The 21,912-nt window shown below is 32.9% G+C and overlaps 1 protein-coding gene across 2 annotated transcripts; it reads right to left on the bottom strand.

Moving 5' to 3' along the window:
* Positions 1 to 1,148: 1,148 nt before the first annotated feature.
* On the bottom strand, positions 1,149 to 21,835 carry LOC132747649 (protein TBATA-like). 2 transcript variants are annotated; one of them, XM_060737088.1, is made up of 9 exons: positions 21,642 to 21,835; positions 10,658 to 10,875; positions 8,888 to 9,124; positions 7,716 to 7,990; positions 7,287 to 7,368; positions 5,722 to 5,872; positions 4,651 to 4,760; positions 3,586 to 3,628; positions 1,785 to 1,922 (listed from the first exon to the last, which is right to left on the bottom strand). In XM_060737088.1, exons 2-8 carry the CDS (start codon positions 10,872 to 10,874, stop codon positions 3,594 to 3,596), a joined length of 1,107 nt encoding a protein of 368 aa, XP_060593071.1. In that variant the 5' UTR covers position 10,875; positions 21,642 to 21,835; the 3' UTR covers positions 1,785 to 1,922; positions 3,586 to 3,593. The 2 variants fall into 2 exon arrangements, with proteins under 2 accessions (XP_060593070.1, XP_060593071.1); XM_060737087.1 differs by lacking the exon at positions 3,586 to 3,628 and having other exon boundaries at positions 1,149 to 1,922; positions 21,642 to 21,832.
* Between the last annotated feature and the right edge of the window lie 77 nt (positions 21,836 to 21,912).

A 21,912-nucleotide genomic window follows, 5' to 3' on the forward strand; every position in this document is an offset into this window, starting at 1 on the left:
AACTTTGAATGGACTGTTCCAAATTCAAAGCAAAGGCAACTCCATTTAACAAAAATCCAGCAAGATAAGGACAAGGTTAAGCATATTTCACAGATCAATACTAATTCTATTCTAGATATAAACGTTTTGAACATTTTAAGGGAGAAGTGGAGGGAAAACGGATTACATGTAATATATACATGTACAAATATTTACCCCGACTGAAAACCGGCAATTTATAATGAAAAAGGTAAACAAATAAGATTTAAACACAACAAATTGTAGCTTTGATAGACTTATAAACATAAATAAAAAATAAAATTTAAAGATATGAGAAAATATACTATAATAAATAACAAACATCAAACACAACATTTGTAATTATCCCCCCTTTCTTTTAACGAATGAGTAAATATTATAACTTGTCCATGCAAATATTCAAATGACTTTTAACTATTTCCTTTTTTGTTCAATTTGGCAAAATATAATTTCCCTTTTCCCCAAAAGTGTATATAATTCAGGCAACATGTTAAGTTTTTTTTTAATGTAACATCAGCAGTATTTCTTTCACTATTTGCCCAAGTTTGTATAATTTAGACAACTCTCCTTTTTGCCAACGATTGCCTACAATTAAAGACACTTGTAGTTTTTGTGTTGCCTTTATTTCACTTTTGATTTGTTTTCGAAAAATTCAAACGAACAGAGTATAAAAAACAAATAATTATATGAGCCGTGACATGACAAAACCAACATAATGGGTTTGCGACCAGCATGGATCCAGACCAGCCTGCGCACCCGCGCAGTCTGATCAGGATCCATGCTGTTCGCTTACAAACCCTTTAACAAGTAGATAAACTTATAGCGAACAGCATGGTTCCTGATCAGACTGCGCGGATGCGCAGGCTGGTCTGGATCCATGCTGGTCGCAAACGCACTATGTTGGTTTTGTCATGACGCGGCTCATATGTAACTCAAATGTATACATGCATGTTCATACTCCAAAACTCACTTGTATACATCTTGCAAACTTAAGGTGACCGATGAATATGTGCTTTATTTATAAAAATTTCATACATATACCATAAAACGTGTGCTTTAATTTATACATGTATACTATAATTAATATGAGAGAACTTTTCAGATGCATTTTCGGCGTAAGGATTTCTTAAAAAAAAAATAGCCCGTACATGTTACCAACCAACGGTTCTTATATTTTGTTTGAGCTGTTAGTTATTTATACGCGCACTAACTAAGTTGAAAGCTATGTGTGGCCAAGTAATTAATACTGATCGTAAGTTAAACTATGCGGGTTACATTGCACGTGACTTCCTAGCTACATGCATCACTAACACCGGCATTTCACTTAAAAGATAACAGAATCAACAAATAAAATCAACAAAAATGGTTTGAACAGTGAATCAAAGTTGCAATTAATGATAATATTGAAACGTAATGTAAAACCGAAAGATAAAAGACGTTGCATTTAACACAAAGATGTTTTAAGACAAAAATTTAAACTCGAAAAGAAAAAAAATCTTTCGTCAGCGTTGTAAAAAACGTCGTATAGGAAGTTTATTTGATAATTACAAAATATTTGAAATATTTGTGTATGCATGAATTCTTTTAGCTAATGATGACGTCAGACCGTTGTTTAATACATTTCGCCTGCCAGTGTTTAAAAGTGTATATTTAAGTCAGCTAATTGTTTAATATTCTTATTTATTAAAATGTATTTTGACTTGTTTCTTGAATTTGGTCTACAGTTGCCGGGGCAACAGGTTCTGTTATTTGGGGTCTATTTCCTTGTGCGGATGTAGTTAACCGAAGTACGGCTTGTTCTGGAACTGGTGCTGCTTTTGGTGTAGGTACACGGCCAGTTTGCTGACTTCTTAGACGCCCGGATGTTTTTCTAAATGCATCTGAGGTTGGTGGGCGGATCATATCTAAAAACGATAAAGGACGGAAATATTTAAATGGTAAAATATATTCAATCAAATATTCCCATGGGTCATAAATTTTCTTACTTCTGAAATGAAATCGCATTATAAATAAATCTTTTAATTATCTACCTTTTAACATGTCTTTTTTCAATTAGTACACTTACGTACTTCGCTGTGTTTAATATTCGAATAATAAAAAAACACCATTAGGCCTAATGATAATTAAAATGCCTGTAATTTTGAACATTCATATAATGATAAAGATATACAGTCAGTCACCAAAGTCATAAATAAAAAAGCAAAATGCTGTAAGCAGACCTGTGTCCAAATATAATGTCAAAATATCGTCATTAGAACCAATACTATGGGGGAAAATTGTGTGCAAAAAATAAACGCATTGCATAAATATAGCCGTTAATAGGTGACGGGAAGAGCAGATTCTGGCGAAGGAAACGTTATCTTGTAGGCGCAAACATCTATAAAAAGTATATAAAAATATATTATTTAACCATAATTATAATTTGGTGTTTTAATTTAAAGTAATTATATGCCGCTATTGTTGTTCACAGATGTAAAATGAGCTATACAGTAAATTAACCCGTTTACCATGCAAAATTTGTATTGTAAAATACCATTTATATAGAAGATTTGTCCTGAATTTCAAATGGTTTAACCCTTATCCCGCAGAGTCGAAATTGCTTAACCTTTTTCACCAGAAAAGAGCCATGCCAAGTCTGCACATCTGTGTAGTCTGACCAGGCACTATACTGTTGGTAGTTTGTTACAGAAATTCCTTACAATTCCGTACAATTCAATTCAATTCAATGGTTCCGATTTCATAAAACAGGGCAAAACCATTTCATAAAATCAGAAAGTAAAGGAATCATATAAGTTGATTGATGTAACCAATAATCAGAATTTTTCAAACATATCTTGTTTGCCCAAGCAACCATAAAATAAGGCAGAAATGCTCATTTCAGAAAAACGAGCTCTCCTCGCCAAAATCTGTTTCTACTCGCCGGTTGTGATCAAGCAAAAATTATGCGGATAAATTTGTGAACCCTAGCCTGTACCTATCAACGTTTTATAAAAAAAAAAAGAAGAAAAAATCTCTTTCATCAATTATTTCACATGGTAATTTGATCGTTGAATCGTTTTTCTTTAACAGGCATTTTAATTTAAGGAAAGGAAACACAAAATTCGTAGTACTGGTAAAAGTGTGAATTCACTTAATTTCATGGGAATGAATTCTGGTGGTTTTGTTAAATTAAAAGAACATTTTCGCTGGTCCTTGAATTCATGGATTATCATTTTTTTAAGCAAAAAAAAGAAAAATGTAAATAATGTTATTAATATATAACTGTACAGCAGACGATATAAATTTCATTTGATCTTAACCGCGCGGATTGACCAATCCACGAAAACCACGAACATTTCTGCCTAATCACGAATATTAATGATTTTGAAGTGACTTTTTTTCACTATTTTTTATTAAATGAATTTGCGAGCGCGCCTGAAACGTTGATAAGATTACAGCCAAGGTTTATAATTTACATTTAGAATGATATGCAAATGTACTGTACATTTCACCATGAGGGATAAATTCCTGGCAAAAAAACTGCAATCCACACATTTTGTACTTAAAATTTTAACTAGAGTAAAATACCATTTTGTTTAGAAATCGGGGAAGCATGTGAAATCTTCGTATGCTGGAATGAGAAGGGTTTTAGCAAAAGTAAAAATAAAGTGTTCTGTTTTTTTGTTTACTTATATACTCAAACATTTGTTTACGCTTAGTAAAAAGTGCATTTTGATGTGACAGGTTAATTTGCGACTGGTGACCATAACAACTACAGTGTTTCTAAACTAACATTTATCTACCTTATATATCTAACAACAATTTAAATGACACATTAGGGCAACAATGCAGGCAAAAATAAAACTTAAAGTTTGTTAAATAACCAAAAACCTGAAAAAAGTTACATTTTCCGCATACACTACTTTCAGTTGGGTAAACAATATTTCGAATTTGTAATGAAACGTATGAGCGTCATAGCAAAACATGGCAAATTGTTTTACACGGTAATTTTAAATGCATACAAACTTTGAAAGTATTTGACGTACGAACGGACTAATAATAATATTATATCGTTTATATTTTAAGTTTAAACATATTCCTGTCCGAAATTTATTTGACCTCTTCCTTAAACCAACCAGTATTTTAACGTTTTAATGAATCTAGTAGAGCCAATTTTACGTTCCCTGGGTTGTCACAAATGTAGGTGAAATCTTAAGAGAGGGACATACACGTAATTTACCATGAGGCAGGAGATATGACTTTCTTCTTAAATCCTGTTTCTATATTCGTAATGACTAAATAAATGTAATGTAAATGTATGTAATTAATGAAACAAAATATTTTTAAAACTAATCATTAGGCCACCCGTCTCCTATGTTTTCCTCATAAACGGAACCAGCCTTAGTGATATCCAAGGGTCCCAAATCAAATTGCTCCTATTATGATTATTGTATACCTCCGCATAAATGTGTTTATTTGCCTACATAAAATCAAATCATCACATAAAACCGCTTACATGTATTCGGCGGACATCGGTAGTCATAAATCTTACGACTATAACAACATAACCAATGACAAAAACTGATACACCAATGCAGAAAAAGATTTATTTCCAAATATCTAGAATAAGTTTATTGCATATTTCAAACTGACCTGGTTCCGGTTGTGCTTGCGGCTGTGTTGACTGCTGCTGGGACCATGTGGCAACAGCAGGTTGTTTCCAAGATTCTATATGTTCACTTCCATCTTCTTCAACAGTCAGTCTGAAAAGGAAGACATATTCGGCCTGACATGCGTTTTTCTTTAAAGATACACCAATGAAATGAGTTCGTGAAAGTAAACCTATGAATTAGCAATGAATGGCAAATACATTTTTATCACAAGATAAAAAGAAACAAGTCGGTTTAGGATGCTGTTGTATTAATCAAAATCCGCAAAATAAAAATCCAGAGCATCGATTGTTTGCTGCAGTAACCCAAGTAATACAAGATTTATTAAGTACATAGGCGCAGTCCATTAAGTATTAAATGAAAAAGTTTACGCAACGATAAACAATAACAGGTTCTGAAACTTTAATAAAAGGACACTGGACTGCTGATAATGCCACGTTAACATTTTAACCATTAACCTGCTCAATATGCATAATGGATTTGTTAGGAATCTTGACTATTCGTTTGCAGTCTTTCAAAATGTAAAAACTGAGCTGCAAAAATATAATACTTTGTCAGACTGCACGGATGTGCAGAGGCTATTCACCTACAATTACAGCAGGTTCGGCGTCAAAACAAGCATTGTTTTAGATCTATATTCTCAACAAGGAGTATCTTCAAAGAGGTAAAACAGTTACTTGTCTTTCGGTATGCACATGTTTTTCCTGTTCCGTTATTGGTAGTCTCGTCATTTAATAATGTCATTTATAACTTGGTAAATTCTTATGTTGAATAAGATATTCACGAGGGAATTAATGAAAATTCTTAAAGCAGTGTAAACTTTTCATTGGGAGAAAGTTCACTGATTTAAAATATCCGATAAATTTAAAAAGTTTGTTTTCGATACTCCTTTAAATTATTTTATGATTTGGACCATTATTATTCTAATTTTAAAATGACCAATAAAATCTTTCTAATATTAAGTCCTTTTCTGTAAATTTTACAGGAAGTCAAACCGTTCTCAGACGGATTTCGTCCGAAAAAAATACATTCAGAAATCAACACAAATATTTACCTGGTAACGTTTTTAGGCTTGCCATCCTCGTTTATGGGTGGCAGTTTTGGAACGTTGTCGTTTTCAATATATTCAGGTTTGAATTGTCTCTCAAAATATTCTTCTTTTGATCCTACCGCTGTTTTAATCATCTCCAGTACCATCGTCTTCTCTGAAAATATTTATTATATGACTATATTTATACCTTACACTATACTTTCTCTGGTGTAGACAAAATTGAGCCCCGCCATGACAAAACCAACAAAGTGCGTTTGCGACCAGCATGGATCCAGACCAGCCTGCGCATCCGCGCAGTCTTATCAGGTTCCATGCTGTTCGCTATCAGTTTCTCTACTTGTAATAGGGTTTCTAAGCGAACAGCATGGATCAGACTGCGCGGAGGCGCAGGCTGGTCTGGATCCATGCTGGTCGCAAACACACCATGTTGGTTTTAACATGGTGAAGACAGATTCATACGTGGGACATTCAACTCGAGCGTTACAACCCCATCAAATATAGCACACATTTATTAGTTCTATTGTATTATTATTTTTAAAAAATCTGGCCCTTTGCATGAATAAGTTCCTGCTAGACTTGCCTTGTTTGTCGATGTTCTCATTTTTAGCTCACTGATGAATTAAAATCAGATCAAACCAGCATGTTTGTTTATTATATACTTTAACATGCTTTGCCCCGATCTATGAATGTTGAATTTTTTTTTCCGCATAATCATTACCACAAACCTAGATAATATTCATACATCGTCTATGTAATTTAAATAATAATTAAGATAATTTGGACGTTTCAAAATTCAGTGTGCAAAAACAAATTTGATGTATTGTAAAAAAAAATAACATAATGATATGCAACTGCATGGCTATCTATAGCAATCTAATATTTCAAACAGATAGCTAATGTATGAGTTATAATTCATGCAAATATGTCATTGAAAGACCGTATATTTTGAACATACTGAATAAAATTAATTATTGACTGAACGGAAATGTTTTTCAATGCATATCAGCAATTTTATAACAAAGTCGGGTGGTATAGAACGTGGCCGGATAGCAAAGAATGTTAACTGGTAATAAAACGTTGCCGGATGTTTAAGACCGTTGCAAGGTGATATTGAACATGGCAAAGTGGTTAGGGTCGCTGACTGGGGTCCGTACTCTCAGTGCCTGAAAGAGCGGATGGACCCTCATTAATCATAGAATACACACACAGGGTCGCTAACTTCGAATTGCTTGAAAATCACCACTGTTGATTAAAATTAGAAATTCTTCACGTGATAAAACTATACGGCTAGCTAAAGAAAAAAAGTTGGCGGCTCTTCCCAGATGCTCGCTTTGCTTGAAAAAATGCATCGAGCTTCATCCGCCATTTAAATTATAACCTTAACAATATGACTTAAAATCCAATCCCAAAAGTTGACAGAAATGGGACTGAAAAATTAAAACACATATATAGAAACTGCTTATGCACTGATTTTGGCTGGACAGACAACTCTTCTGGCGTTAACATAAACATCAAAGTTTAGCACCATAAAACATGAAATATTATTTCCTATAATGATCATATTTTACCTCTTTCGCCGGCAGAACATAACCAGGCCTTGACAGCATTTATATCTTCAGTTTGTAGAATCTGACACAACATCATTAATACCTGTAAATAGAAACAAATATGTGACGTAATTCAGACTAATTAAAAGTAAAATGTTTAGTTTTTCCTTCTTAGTTTAAAGGCCCATTAAGCCTAAAAAATAATACAAATTTTTAAGCTTTTCATTTTTTGGTATCCTGTTACAGTTACTTAAATAATCTCATCATGCTGAATCAAATTGAAAAAAAAATGTGTTTTTGTATGCAATAAACATCATCTGATTATCGAATACTGATGCAAAAAAATCACTACCCTAAACTCATTTTTATACAAGATACAGTACATTTGTACACTGGACTTAAACAGTCAGTTCTACGTCAATGTTACAGGGTTTATAATTTAGTACTAACCTGAGATTCCATATCAGGATCTTCAGCTATATGTTGGAAATTTCTCTGGTACAGATCTCTCTGCCCAGACCTTGATCCAAGTCTTGAACCTTGTCTAGATGGACCCCTTGACATTGCACGTGATGGGGGTGGAATTAATCGCCCGGTAGTTTCTGAGTATTGTGTTTTGGGTCTTTCTGGTAGTTTATTTTCTTTTGGTGGCTTTTCAGCCTGTACTTCTTGCAAAGCGTCTGTTAAAAATTTTAGTTCATCCCTCCAAGCCTCTGTGACCGGAACTGCATAAATGTAAAATAAATATAATTTTTAACAAAGTGGATTTTCACCTCATCAGGTTCACAAGGCAGCTAGAACAGAAGCAAAGTCAACAGTGAATTCCTCAGACGTTCGCAATATAAGACATTAATTTCGTATTGACAATGCTGCCGGCACGGCCGCATGTTATTATACATGTATACTCGATCTGTAAATACCATATGTGTTCACAGAATCACAGATAAGCAGAGAAAAAATATCATGTCTGTTACTTTATGTGTTGTAAAGGAAAAGATTATATTCAAACTCCATGTCTGAGTTGTAGTATTATTCAGTCCAAATTCATACTGAAGTATGGGTCTTTGACGGTGGCTTACAATTACCATTACTATTAGCCATGATCAAAGTTTTATGTGAACACATTTAATAGTGTGGAAGATGATCTTGCATGACCATCCAAATGCAACATAAATTCACAAAGAGCTATAATTATAATTCTGTCTAAATCAGTACTAGAGTTATGGGGTCTTGACAATTATCCTCAACACAAGCATGAAGTGAATACATGTATATTCTTTTATTTTGAAAAAAAAATCTTGCACAAACGCAATAATGTATAGACTTTAGCAAATACATTCAATGATAAGAACATGAAGATGTACGCAAAAAAATTAAACCAAAGTGTTACATCGGCACCAACACCAACGTCGACTCTGCAAATAGGTAAATCGCGAAATGCCATTAATAAACTAAAATGGTTCAAAACATGTGAAGCTTACAAGGAAACAATTTCTCGTACAAGACTCTTAGAAGGAAAGCAAATATCATTTCTTGGGCTGGAGTGAGCAGGTGATGAAGTTTAAACGAGTAGGCAACTTTCAATAAATCGTATGTAGCAAATAAATAATAATTTTACTTACCAAGCCCGATCTTTGGCACAGCCTTCTCCCGGAATGGATAATTTGTAAGTCCAGTAAAGTACTGTAAACCTGTGACAGTGTTGATTGGATGAAGTTGTGAGTTGACATTAATGGCGTTGACTGGAATCCTTTGTAATTTCTTTTGGTTGAAAGAATTTGGCGGGAACTGTAACGAATATCTGGGATTGGAAAAATAGCCGTCGTCGTTTACGGCACATATTGGTACGTCTAGCAGACCTGAATTAAAAAAAAAAAGATATGAACGTTTTATAAAGACCGGGCACCTTGATAAAAAAATTTCATTATACTTTAAATGTTTGCCGAATAATTAAGTTAGAGGAATTAAGAATACTTGTAAATGGTCATAAAGAAAATTAAAGGATTATCCAGTGGAATAATTTTAATCCAAGAACCGATATATTAAAAGTAGGCCTTTTCAAAAATACTTGGAAACCGGATTTAAATAGTCGGGCTACGCTGACAACCTAAAGTCAAGATCATTATGAATATGACCTATTTAAGCGACACTCTGCAAACATTTATATACGAAACGCTGACCTCTGATATCTATTAATTCTCCTCAGTATGATATGTTTATGTGAAAGCTAGACATTTGAAATGAATATTTTTTTATCAGACGTTTTAAGCGTACTTTCTTCATCAAAATAATCATTTTTGATAGCAGGTTTTAAACGCAAGTGGGTAGAAATTATAAAGTGTATGACAAACACTGCCATATGGACTGAGCTTATTGATTCAGACGAAAATCAAACAATTCGGATTTTTAAAATCATTCAGTAATCTGGGTTTGTTTACATATATGCATGCATAGTAATTGGGTACTTCTTCAACTTTTTATAACCGTTTCTATTTAAGGCAATATTTTTTTTAAAGATTATTTAAGGACATGATGCTGACCCGCTAAGCCCATTCCCTGCTGGACCGAAATTTGTAAGCCTTTGCCAGCACCAGTATAGTCAGGCAAGTCTGAACAACCGTGTAGTCTGATCGGGTTTTATGCTGTTGGTAGCTCAATTCTTTAATTTGGATATGGAAATTCTTTAAACTTTAAATGAACTGTTTCAAATTTAAAGCACAGCAGCAAATCCATTACACACCTTTAAAGATTGGGGGTTAAAAGTTCAGCACTGGGAATGAAACGCTGGACGACTGTAAAACAGATTCTTAATACTTGAAGTCTTTCTCTTTTTTTATGGTTTTTTTATTTAACTATTTTCGTTTGCCTTCAGTCAGTCAGTTTCTCGGCTTATTTACTTTGATTGACTTTACACTTAAATACACTGTTTTTGTTTTATCTTATGCGCAAAGAAAGAAAGTTAAAATATCACTGAATTCTTAGGAGTAAAAGTAATAAAAAATAATTTGGTCAAGTATGCACATCACACATCGGGTGTTTTTTGAAGAAAATACAAATTTATGTTGATTTTTTTTCAAGTTTTAACATGGCCAGTAGTAGTGTCCGAATGTACTAAGTCGTTCTATGTTATATCATAATTATGTACATGTATGTTAGCTATGCTTTTCTCTGATTATTACTTAAAGAACAGTTTTTGTTGTTGTTTTTTAAAAAACATTTTCTTTCGTCCGACCATTATTTAACCAAAAGAAATGTACGGAAGAGACATAAATAAAGAAAAAAGCCACAAGGTAATAAAATAGAATACTGACTGTTTTGTTGCATATAAAGAAAGGTTCAAACAGCTAACCAAAAGGATACAAGTATTACCAAAAGGATAAAAAAGTATTTACCTTTCAAATGTCGAACTCTTGCTGGATGCGGGTTATGTCTGGTGAAAAATGAGTTCTGACTAAGTTGACCGAATCTGTAGCCACCCTGTGTTGAGGGTCTGCTGAGATTACTTGTTGATTTTTTAAATGAATCAACGGGTTCGGCATATCCCTCGCCGAGACCACTTCTAGTTACCAGGTCGGCACCGTTGGAGGGTCTGAACACTTCCGTTGACATTCTGTGAAAATATAAACATCAAATATATATTGTTTATGATATTAACTTATAAAACAGATCGGGAAGTGGTAAAAGTGGGAAATTACAAAGGAGTCTTGATGTACGAGAATTTGTTCTTAGCATGATGGTTTATTTGCTAGTCCAGCATTACATGAGATTCGGAAGGTTTGAGTAAAATCCCTGATGGCCGTTTTACTAGTCCAGGATCAAATGGGGATTCGAAAGGGTTGAATAAAATCCCTGAGAGATAAATTCAAGTAATCTCTTAAGATACTCTTGTCTTATTATGACACTTTTATCCACTATGTACTCATATTCACATATTTTTTTCAACCGTAACGAAATTCTAATATTAGCATGGCTTCAGCAGCAGCAGCAGCATATATCGTCTCAAATAAGTTCATTAAGTTTCAACTACATGTCTCGTTAAAAATTGTAAATAAGTAATGTCAAGTTTATGTCATTCATTTATGTAACAAAGTTAATAATTTTCACAAAAAATTGTCTTTCGTCCAGTTGGAAATAAATGTACGACCTTAGTTATAAACGTCAGTTTTCGATAAATTTACAGCATCAGTTGTATATACATTCACATCAGTTCACGAAATAAGTTCACGACATCAGTTCATGAAATAAGATCACGAAATAAGTTCACGACATCAGTTCATGAAATAAGTTCACGAAATAAGTTCACGATTTCAGTTAACGAAAAAAGTTCACGAAACACGTTCACGAACTAAGTTCACGAAATCAGTTGCAAATCAGTTCACGACATCAGTTGCAAAAAAGGTATAAGTTGCAAGTATGATCCTGTGAATTAAGTTAAGAGGAAAATCACCATATAGTTAAGGATAAGCCGATGTTATTCATTTAAATGTGTACATATATTCATATCCGTCAGATGTCAATATGTCTATTTTATCCAGTTGTGAATTCGTTCCTGTCATTCTAGATTAATTGTAGGCAACTTATTTTGAAATGTTATTAAATTTAAATTGATTACGTAACGTGCAAAAGAATAAGTTTCTTTTAAAATCGTTTGGAAACTTTCCAAATAAATTAGGTATGCCCTACACCATAGTTGTCAAAGCTTGTCAATCGAAAATTTTCATTTAATTGAAATAAGTATATTAAGATAAATACATTTATCTTTTCAATCAATTTGCTACATAAAACATTTTCAGTATTGAATATTTAATTCCAATTTAAGTATCCTACCAATTTCATGTCATTGATAAAAAATCATACAATTAAACGATTTAAATATTCCTTTCGTGCTTTTTTCTTCTTTTTTAATTTCAATTAGACCAAAGTGCAACTATTTACACCCAATTCTCTATAAAAATGTAAAATAACGCATGCGCAGATCAAACGTTGCCATACAATTCGGTACAGCAGCGACCCCCCTGCTCTTCGTCTGCTCAACTACAAAGTAAGTTTTTAACAATGAAAATTGAACTCATGAACCAAATGAATTTTTGTTTAGAAGAAATACCATACTGAAGATATAATAAACTTTTCTGAAGTTGCTCAGCTTTTTAATTTTATCAAGTGTTAATATTAAAGAATATATATATTTGCCTCCTCAACCATTTCATGGTTCAGCATCGTTCATTATTGGTATTATATGATTATCATCTCTACCATTTTATGGTTCGGCATCGTTCATTATTGGTATAATATGATTATCATCTCTACCATTTCATGGTTCGGCATCGTTCATTAATGGTATTATATGATTATCATCTCTACCATTTCATGGTTCGGCATCGTTCATTATTGGTATTATATGATTATCATCTCTACCATTTCATGGTTCGGCATCGTTCATTATTGGTATTATATGATTATCATCTCTACCATTTCATGGTTCGGCATCGTTCATTATTGGTATTATATGATTATCATCTCTACCATTTCATGGTTCGGCATCGTTCATTATTGGTATTATATGATTATCATCTCTACCATTTCATGGTTCGGCATCGTTCATTATTGGTATTATATGATTATCATCTCTACCATTTCATGGTTCGGCATCGTTCATTATTGGTATTATATGATTATCATCTCTACCATTTCATGGTTCGGCATCGTTCATTATTGGTATTATATGATTATCATCTCTACCATTTCATGGTTCGGCATCGTTCATTATTGGTATTATATGATTATCATCTCTACCATTTCATGGTTCGGCATCGTTCATTATTGGTATTATATGATTATCATCTCTACCATTTCATGGTTCGGCATCGTTCATTATTGGTATTATATGATTATCATCTCTACCATTTCATGGTTCGGCATCGTTCATTATTGGTATTATCGGCATCGTTCATTATTGGTATAATATGATTATCATCTCTACCATTTTATGGTTCAGCATTGTTCATTATTGGTATTATATTATTATCAACACAACCATTTCATGTTTCAACATCTTTCATCATTAGGATTATATGATTATCACCTCAACCATTTCATGTTTCAACATCTTTCATCATTAGGATTATATGATTATCACCTCAACCATTTCATGGTTAAACATCGTTCATTATTAAGAGTATATGATTATCACCTAAACTTTTTCGTGGTTCAGAATCGTTCATTATTGGTATTATATGATTATCATCTCAACCTTTTCATGGTTCAGAATCATTCATTATTCGGATTATATGATTATCACCTCAACCTTTTCATGGTTCAACATCGTTCATTATTAAGATTATATGATTATCACCTCAACCATTTCATGGTCAAACATCGTTCATCATTAGGGTTGTTAATTGTCAGGTTGGGATAAATATCGCAATCTTGAATTTTATGTCACTATACATTAGTAAGGTGTCCCATCAGATTCTACAGGTTTAAATGACTTTCTTACCAAATAACTTAACAATTAACGTACGCAGACGATTTGTATAGTATTTATGATGCCATTGTTACAAATAATATGTTACAAGGAATATTTCTGAAGTTAATCGAGTAATCTGAGATATCAAATTTAGCTGGCGTAAGGTTTTGCATACTAACCTTGGACTAGTCATTCAAAAAGCTAAATACATAATGTATAGGTAATCAGAATATACATATATACTTTAATTCGATTTGATTAAAATCTCTGTAGCTGTTAAATTCCCGCTCTAGGTCAGCCATTAAATAATTTGTTCTCTTTTTTTTTTAAAGTACCTTATTCAAACACTCTAGTTATCAAATCTCTTATTTGAAAACTGAGGTCGTATTTCACAGACTGCCTGTACTTGGAACAAAATCTAATTTCTTTTTTCGTCTTTTCTTTTTTTATTTGTTTAACCACTAAATCTTTGAGTCAGGTTTGCAATTTTCTTGAGACCTGCAGTTGCGACATGAACTTAGTCAGGATTATGTGCAACATGTTATTATTATTATTTATATGAAAATAACGATGAGTTTGCATTCATTTTGAAACGGGTCTTATCTCCAATCCGGAGCTCAAAATTTAAAGTAATATGCAATCACAGAGTCTGCGTGATCTTTTTTTAATCTAAAGTTAATTCCTGTGTCACAGAACTGTTGGTTTTAATTAAAATATCTTCAACACTACGATCGGTTTCTAAAAAGGTATAGTCGGGTACTTTTGCTATTCGTTGATCAATAAAAGCTTAAGTTATTAAATTGATTTGACAAACAGTCCCACAATTGCTAAAAGTTTCGCGGCACGGAGATAACACTTATAATCAATAGGTGAAAAGAAGAGCGCAATGCGTGGCTAATAAAATTCACAATACTTTAAATGAATGGTATAATTGATGTTCGATTTACTAAACGAATATTTTATGTCATTTAAAAATCGATCACACCTATTTTGTTAACGGAAAGTGAGATGTGTGCTTTATTTGAACAACATTAGCTAAAAGGGTTGTCGTATTATACAAAAGTTCATGTATATTATATTTATACGGCATGCTTTTCTTTCATCAGATGCTCTGTTTTTGTAGGTCTCTCTGAGTTTAATTTGATAATCTGTATTGTGGTAATGTGTCCATACCAAGTCGAATTGTATATACGTATATTATATTATAAATTTTTGTATGAAAACAAAGTATAAAAGGTCAGAAATCCATTTAACAATATTAATACCACTGGGAAACAAATACATTTCACAAAACCTTTTCTTAAAAGAACTTAATGTATCCTCCAACAAAGTCCTACAAGAGGCTCGGACAAGAATATAATTGCAACACGACAAATGAGCCAACCCGAATAAAGGACCATCTTACCAAAACACATCTTGCCAGTACACAAGTGCATTCTGAAGTGAAATAATTTATATTTATTCATCATCAAAGTCCAGCTAAACAGTTGTAACAAGATATTCCAAACAAAAATTGGAGACAGACGGACAGATGAAGCGGCGACTCTCATTGTCACTCTCCTTCCCCTATGGGGAGGTGGTTACCATGGGGCCAAATTAAGCGCACACTTATTCAAAGGAGCTGACACGGTTAGTTTAATATGCCAATCGCAACTTTTTGGCCCTTTCCGTCAGTCTTTTAATAGCCGAGATGTTCCGATTATAAATATGACTGCAAAAACCATGAACTATCACAGACCTGGCAATATGACCGGAGGTACATTTAGTAGAATTAAAGATATTTGTAATGACCTACATATCTGATATGTTCAGAATAATTTGTGCAATGAAGAATTATGGTTATGACCGATCCCCAGTATAGATCCAATTTATAGGGGATTAACTGGTAAAGGCGTAATAAAACCGCTTCAGCGTCAATAGGTGCACGTGCGACAAAAAAGCGGCAGACGACAAATCAACTTGTTTGCAGCATAAAGTTTGCTTATACCTTCTTCAACAATCCAGAGATATAGACGCTTTCAAAATTATATATTCTACACAAACTAACGTAAACATATCATTTGTAAAGATACGTTAATAAAAACTATTTAATGTAAACATAGTCAGACGACCCTAGCCATTTCTATTAACATTAAATGTGTTTGTAAATACTTAAAAATATGATATAATTCATTCCTTTATTCCAATTATTGATTGATTTATTCAAACGCAATTGGTTCAGAAAGTCACAAATCGCCTGTCTATACCGTCTATTATACACATTCAATGGCCCGCTGTCATATGAAAGGCAACAAATATATATTTTCCTTTAGACTTCTTTTTGGGGCACATCAATCTTTTTTAATCTGTCCATGTTTTGAATTTGTCTAAAATGTTTGCTGAACTACTTTGAACAAAATTGTGCTCCTTAAAATTTGTATTAGGTTTAAAAAGCCGTTGATACTATAGATCCGTATACCGTATATGCGGTGCATTTCGAGATCTAAATGGATTAGATTCGATTGAAATAGCATGCGTTTAGTTTAAAGAACCATGTTCTAATTTTTCAATCGTTATCATCGGTTGATTCAATATTGATACATTTATTTAATTTATGTACAGATTTGTCAAGTTTTATGTAACCAAGATGTGATATATTGAAAAAGATCAAATGTTTACCAAACAAATATTTCAGTTCCACCTAGGATGCAGTGTTGGGCGAGGAAAGAAGTCATATCAATTTAATACGTTGTTATTTTTTTTTAAATCCACACAACATGCTTTAACAAGAATTCTTTCTTTTTTACATTATTTGCATGTAAAAAGCTCGGTATTAATAAAATGAATAAAACGGTTTGCCCCAAACGTTATTTATGTTGTGAAACGAAAAGTTTATAATAGGTTTACTGTAAAACGGAAAGTTCGTCTAAGTTTGTATAGCATATAATTTTTTCCTGATTTTCCTTGAATAATTTATAACACACCACTTAGGACTTATTGCATGCCATCAACCCGTATCAATTACGACAATAGCCCTTTAGTTCATACGTTATATAGTTTATTAGCCTCGACAGTGCATTAATTTGTATCAATATTGAAACACATTCGAAGGTGAAAAATTAGCATAATTGCTGAAAAGACCCCACTGAATTTGTAGCAAAATACATTAAAGTGAAATTATGCGTGCATTCGTAAAACGAAACACAGTATAGATACATATGAGCCGCGTCACGACAAAACCAACATAATGGGTTTGCGACCAGCATATGGATGCAGACCAGCCTGCTCATCCGCGCCGTCTGATCAGGATCCATGCTGTTCGCTATCAGTTTCTATACTTGTAAAAGAGTTGGTAAGCGAACAGCATGGATCCTGATCAGACTGCGCGGATGCGCAGGCTGGTCTGGATCCATGCTGGTCGCAAACGCATTATGTTGGTTTTTGTCATGACGCGGCTCAAATGACTAAACCAACTTGACCAGTAATAGAGAATACTGCTTCTCAAACATAGCGTATTCTCTGAAGAGATTCAGATTAAACAGATTCATTATGAATTTCCAAGATTCCAATACAATTTCCAATACAAAAGTATTTTACCTTAAGATGAGCATAGTATATCTTTTTAATTTTATTATATACAAATGTATCGTGATATCAAAATAAGTTCTTATTTAAAGAGGATATAAACACACAAATAACAACTGATATTTACTAATTACTGAATCTATAGTTAGGTTTTGAGGCGGTCAAAAATATTTCTTAAGTAAGATTTATTAAGTATTAAGAAATTATCTGTGAATCTTTAGAAAGTGATTCTAATATAAATACAGACTATACAGCCAGATATATATATATGCCAAATATCTGATGAAAAAAATCAAGTTTGTATATTGATAGGTCCAGTAAAATGTTTCCATGTAAATGGCTTTTCTATTGGATATTGCCTTTACGATAGAAATATGTATTTGACAACACGGTTGTACTTGAGCCCTAAATACTGAAGGATATTTTATTTGGGGTTATGCTATCAGATATGCCGTCCCGAAATGCTGTCATATGACCTAAATTGTGACCTTATTGACAATTACGATAAAATTGTATTGTCCTATTTTTTTATTTTTTTCATTTTTTTTTTCTAATTTTCTAACGCGGAAATAGTTTGCAATACCATGAATGTGCAGAATCGGCCCGTAGGTAAATAAGGTAGTAATTCTTAAAGAATCGGCAGTGTTTATTTTGGAATAAATAATTATATAAGTATTTATTTAATAAACGTTACAAAGTCCACAGGTGTAATTTGCCATTAACTACGTATACCTTTTCTTACCCGTTAACATGTTTAACATCAAACAAACGTTTCTTACAATGGGTTTAAAATCTTAAACCGAAAATCAAATTTGCACAAGCGACCAACATTTTTGTGACATTTCCGTATATGCCGCTTTAAAAACGGAAGCTTAGTGTCCTTTTAGAAGGATTATGTTATGATAGAATTTGGGGTGGTGCCAGTTCACGGTAAGGTTAAGCCATAGAGAGAACGAGCAAACATTAAAATAATAACTTGTTAACATGCATATGAAAAAGAACGTTTTTAGACCATTTAAAGTATTAATGTAGTTAAGGAGTATTAATATTAATAATGCGCCAGATATTTGTATGTAATTGGCGCACTATTAGATGTTCTTGGTTTAGTTTTAAGAAATACCGTAAAGGGATTCCAGCTTTTCTGGTGAATTAACACCACAGAAACCCCTCTGTGCGTTATTTCAGACACGAACGAACCCTTGAGTAGAATACAACATAGTTTTCACAGTTTCCTCACAATCCAACCCTTAGTGGCGAGAGGCCTGTCAACAGTATATGAATTCGTCAAGCTGATGTAACATGATGTCAGCTCTTAACGCACGAATCAAGAGAACATTAAAGATAGAAACATTTAGTAAGTCTTTTTTAAATAAATTTAAGCAGCTTGTAGCTTATTTGGGACAACTTCCACTTCGCTACCTAGAACTAATGAGTACTTGTGTTACATTCAGAAACATATGGTAATGACCCGAGCAAAGACCGGACCCACAATCCCCCGGTGTACAGACAAACTTCTTAACCAGTATGCAACCTCTCTCTGTGGCCATAACAGTAATAAAATATGAGATATGCAACTACCTGCATTTAAACGTATGAACTGGGAAAAATATGTCATTATTTTCCATACCCTTTCGTGCATTGCTTTTTTTCTATTTCTTAATAAAGCCTTGCTAACTTTATCAATGAGGGCTCATGAAAAGCAAGCAAACTTTGATTTAATGATTTAATTAACAGCCTTGTATGATATCATTCATAAACATTTTCTAATTTACAGTTGTCATAGAATGTTTTCTTTTCACAGGTATTGAAGTATATGCAATCCTCAAAACAAGTGCCTCACACGCAAGGCTTTCATCAAATCAATCATCTGCTGGCAACCACACACGTTTCTATATAAAAATCGAAAAAGGGCTTTATCTAGGTATTTCTGTACTTCTGTTTACCTAAAGCGTGCCGACAACGAAAAAATCATTTTGGAATTTTGATTTGAGCCGTGTCATGACAAAACCAACATAATGGGTTTGCGACCAGCATGGATCCAGACCAGCCTGCGCATCCGCGCAGTCTGATTAGGATCCATACTGTTCGCTTACCAACCCTATTTTAAGTAGAGAAACTGATAGCGAACAGCATGGATCCTGATCAGACTGCGCGGATGCGCAGGCTGGTCTGGATCCATGCTGGTCGCAAACCCATTATGTTGGTTTTGTCGTGACGCGGCTCAATTTTCATGATTAACGTGAATGTATACAGATTAAGATAAGCCCTGATATGATAAGTCAAAGCTATATAAACACCATGTGTGTTTATATAAACTTATATTTCTTTACATTTCATTGTTTTTCATCGATTATACATTGCTATATATAGTAAATGCAATATTTTTTTCGTATCTAAAATCATTGTGCATATATATTTTTTTATTTAAGAAAAAGTTGTTTTTAACTCTTACCAAATGAATGTGTCCTGCTTTGAACTTTTGAAATCCGCGTTGTTAATTTAAGCGATTTTAAAGTTAAATGAGGCAGACGACAATGTATAGCCAGGCCAGACTGCGTGCATTTCCAGGCTAGCCTGACTCTATAATCTATATTGATGGTATAGGAAAATGATTTCATCACTAGTATTTATAAGTTTCTTAAAAAACAAAGAAAAAAAACAAACAAAAAAAACACCACCACCACCACCAACAACAACAACAAAACATTAATGCTAAGTATTCTTTGGTACTTTATGTTGATCCGGTTTAAGGGTACCTTTAAAGTATATATGTTATAAGTGCTTATTTGTGGACTGTTTATGTACGTTATCAAGGATTTATACTAATATTTGTAGCAATGTTTCGATTTTCTACAGATATCTGACATTTATGTGACAGTTTTTCAAATCTATACCTGTTGGTTTGAGTCTAGGCTCTTTGGATTAACAGTTAGCTAAGAGGTGAAATCACTTGCGGTATTTTGTATATATGGAACACGAAGGTTCGCGACATTATGTCCGGTTGCCCTTACAGGCACATTATGCCACAGAAAAAAACATATTTGTTTAATACTTTAGAAATATCAAACATGTGTTTAATGATGTTTAAAATAATGGATTAAGAGCGTGTTAGATGTTTTACAGCTGAAACTGAACATGCAGTTATGTGTCGTAAAGGTAGCAAAATGTAAAACAAAGTACAATGTAGTATTTTGACTTCCGTACAAAATACTAATTCACTATTATTACACCTATTGCCAACAGAACTAAAGATGCAGAAGATAGTTCATGTATAAGATAAATGAGTATGTTTGAGGAAACTGTAACAATATACCAAAAATAAACAGTTTTTGAGAAATAAAAATCATAGCATGGGCCTTTAATAATGGGCCTTTAAATAAAGTTTACAGGATATGCAATATCGCAAATGCTTCGAATGATTTTCGGAGTCTGTAAAATGGTTTGCAAATACAAAATGTAGCTATAAACATAACATAATTTGAACAGTATAACATTAATTTAAAATGTGTATTGCTAAAAGTTAACCGATATCCCACCTGTGATTAAAAATACCATTATCAATAAGATAATCTGAAATCTTTTGTACTACCAATAATAGCTTATACGACCATTATCTTGCATTTACTACATGTATAACAATAGAGCGTATGTATACCCCTAATACACAAGGTATTCTAGCTTGAGAGATTAACAAACATGTTAAATATATTTGATATATCACTAAGAAGTGTGCTATATAGACTAACTTGATTTTTTACAAACTATCTATAACCAACCAATTGCCAAATTTTTTTTTTATAATATTCAACTATTTATATAAAATTCGTTAACCGCATGTTTCATATATATAATGAAAATTGTATGCAAATCCAAAATAAGTTTTTGGGCCTATGTTACGTAACACAAATATTAAAACAATAGTGTATGTTACTATAAAAAACGACTTATTTATAATTTCACATATAATTATAGTTAATTTGGTACTATCTATATTAAACGTTTCTCTCCTTCCTTCAATTAACTAAAGCTCCTTAATTAAAATAATTCTCGAGGTTTGTTTTATTTCGCGTACATTCGTTTATAATTAAACTAGATTTATAACTACTAAAACCATTTGTTCAGTTTATTTAAGTAATACAGAATTATGTTTACTTAAACAAAATATATAGAATTATTTGATCAATTCACGGCGATGCATTCAAATGGATAGGAATTAAATCCAGATCATAATCAAAATTGGAATGAAATTGGCAAATAAATAGAATCTGATGGGTCCTTTTATCAGGATAACAATTGAGTAAAATGGATAAGGTGGTGTTTAGGGAATAAATAAAATCATCTCTTACCTTTGAGTAAAATCCTTACGCTAGTATTAATGAAAAAGAATTGTCCGTTCAATTTGATAAGACACAGGGGCTGAAAAGTTTACACTAGTGTCTATCCGAACTACCCGTTTTAGCCGAAGCGTTTAATAACGGTGGTAACTAGGGACGCAATGTTCAGGCATATAGAGATAGTCTGTAGGTGATTAATACGAGTGACTTAACGATATAATAGTCGCGGTGGATAGATTAGTTATTTAATCTTGCCTTCTATTTTTCAAATACGATATTTTGT

Source organism: Ruditapes philippinarum, unplaced genomic scaffold (assembly GCF_026571515.1).
Source record: "Ruditapes philippinarum isolate M1 unplaced genomic scaffold, ASM2657151v2 ctg573_1_1_1_1, whole genome shotgun sequence".
In the NCBI taxonomy this organism is placed as follows: Eukaryota; Metazoa; Mollusca; class Bivalvia; order Venerida; family Veneridae; genus Ruditapes; species Ruditapes philippinarum.

Coding starts and splice junctions, on each gene's coding strand:
- LOC132747649 (XM_060737087.1), bottom strand. CDS start 10,874: ATGTCAACGGAAGTGTTCAGACCCTCCAACGGTGCCGACCTGGTAACT. Junction 7,991..8,887: donor TGTGCCAAAGATCGGGCTTG/GTAAGTAAAATT, acceptor ACATTTATGCAG/TTCCGGTCACAGAGGCTTGG. Junction 1,923..4,650: donor GCAAGCACAACCGGAACCAG/GTCAGTTTGAAA, acceptor TATCGTTTTTAG/ATATGATCCGCCCACCAACC.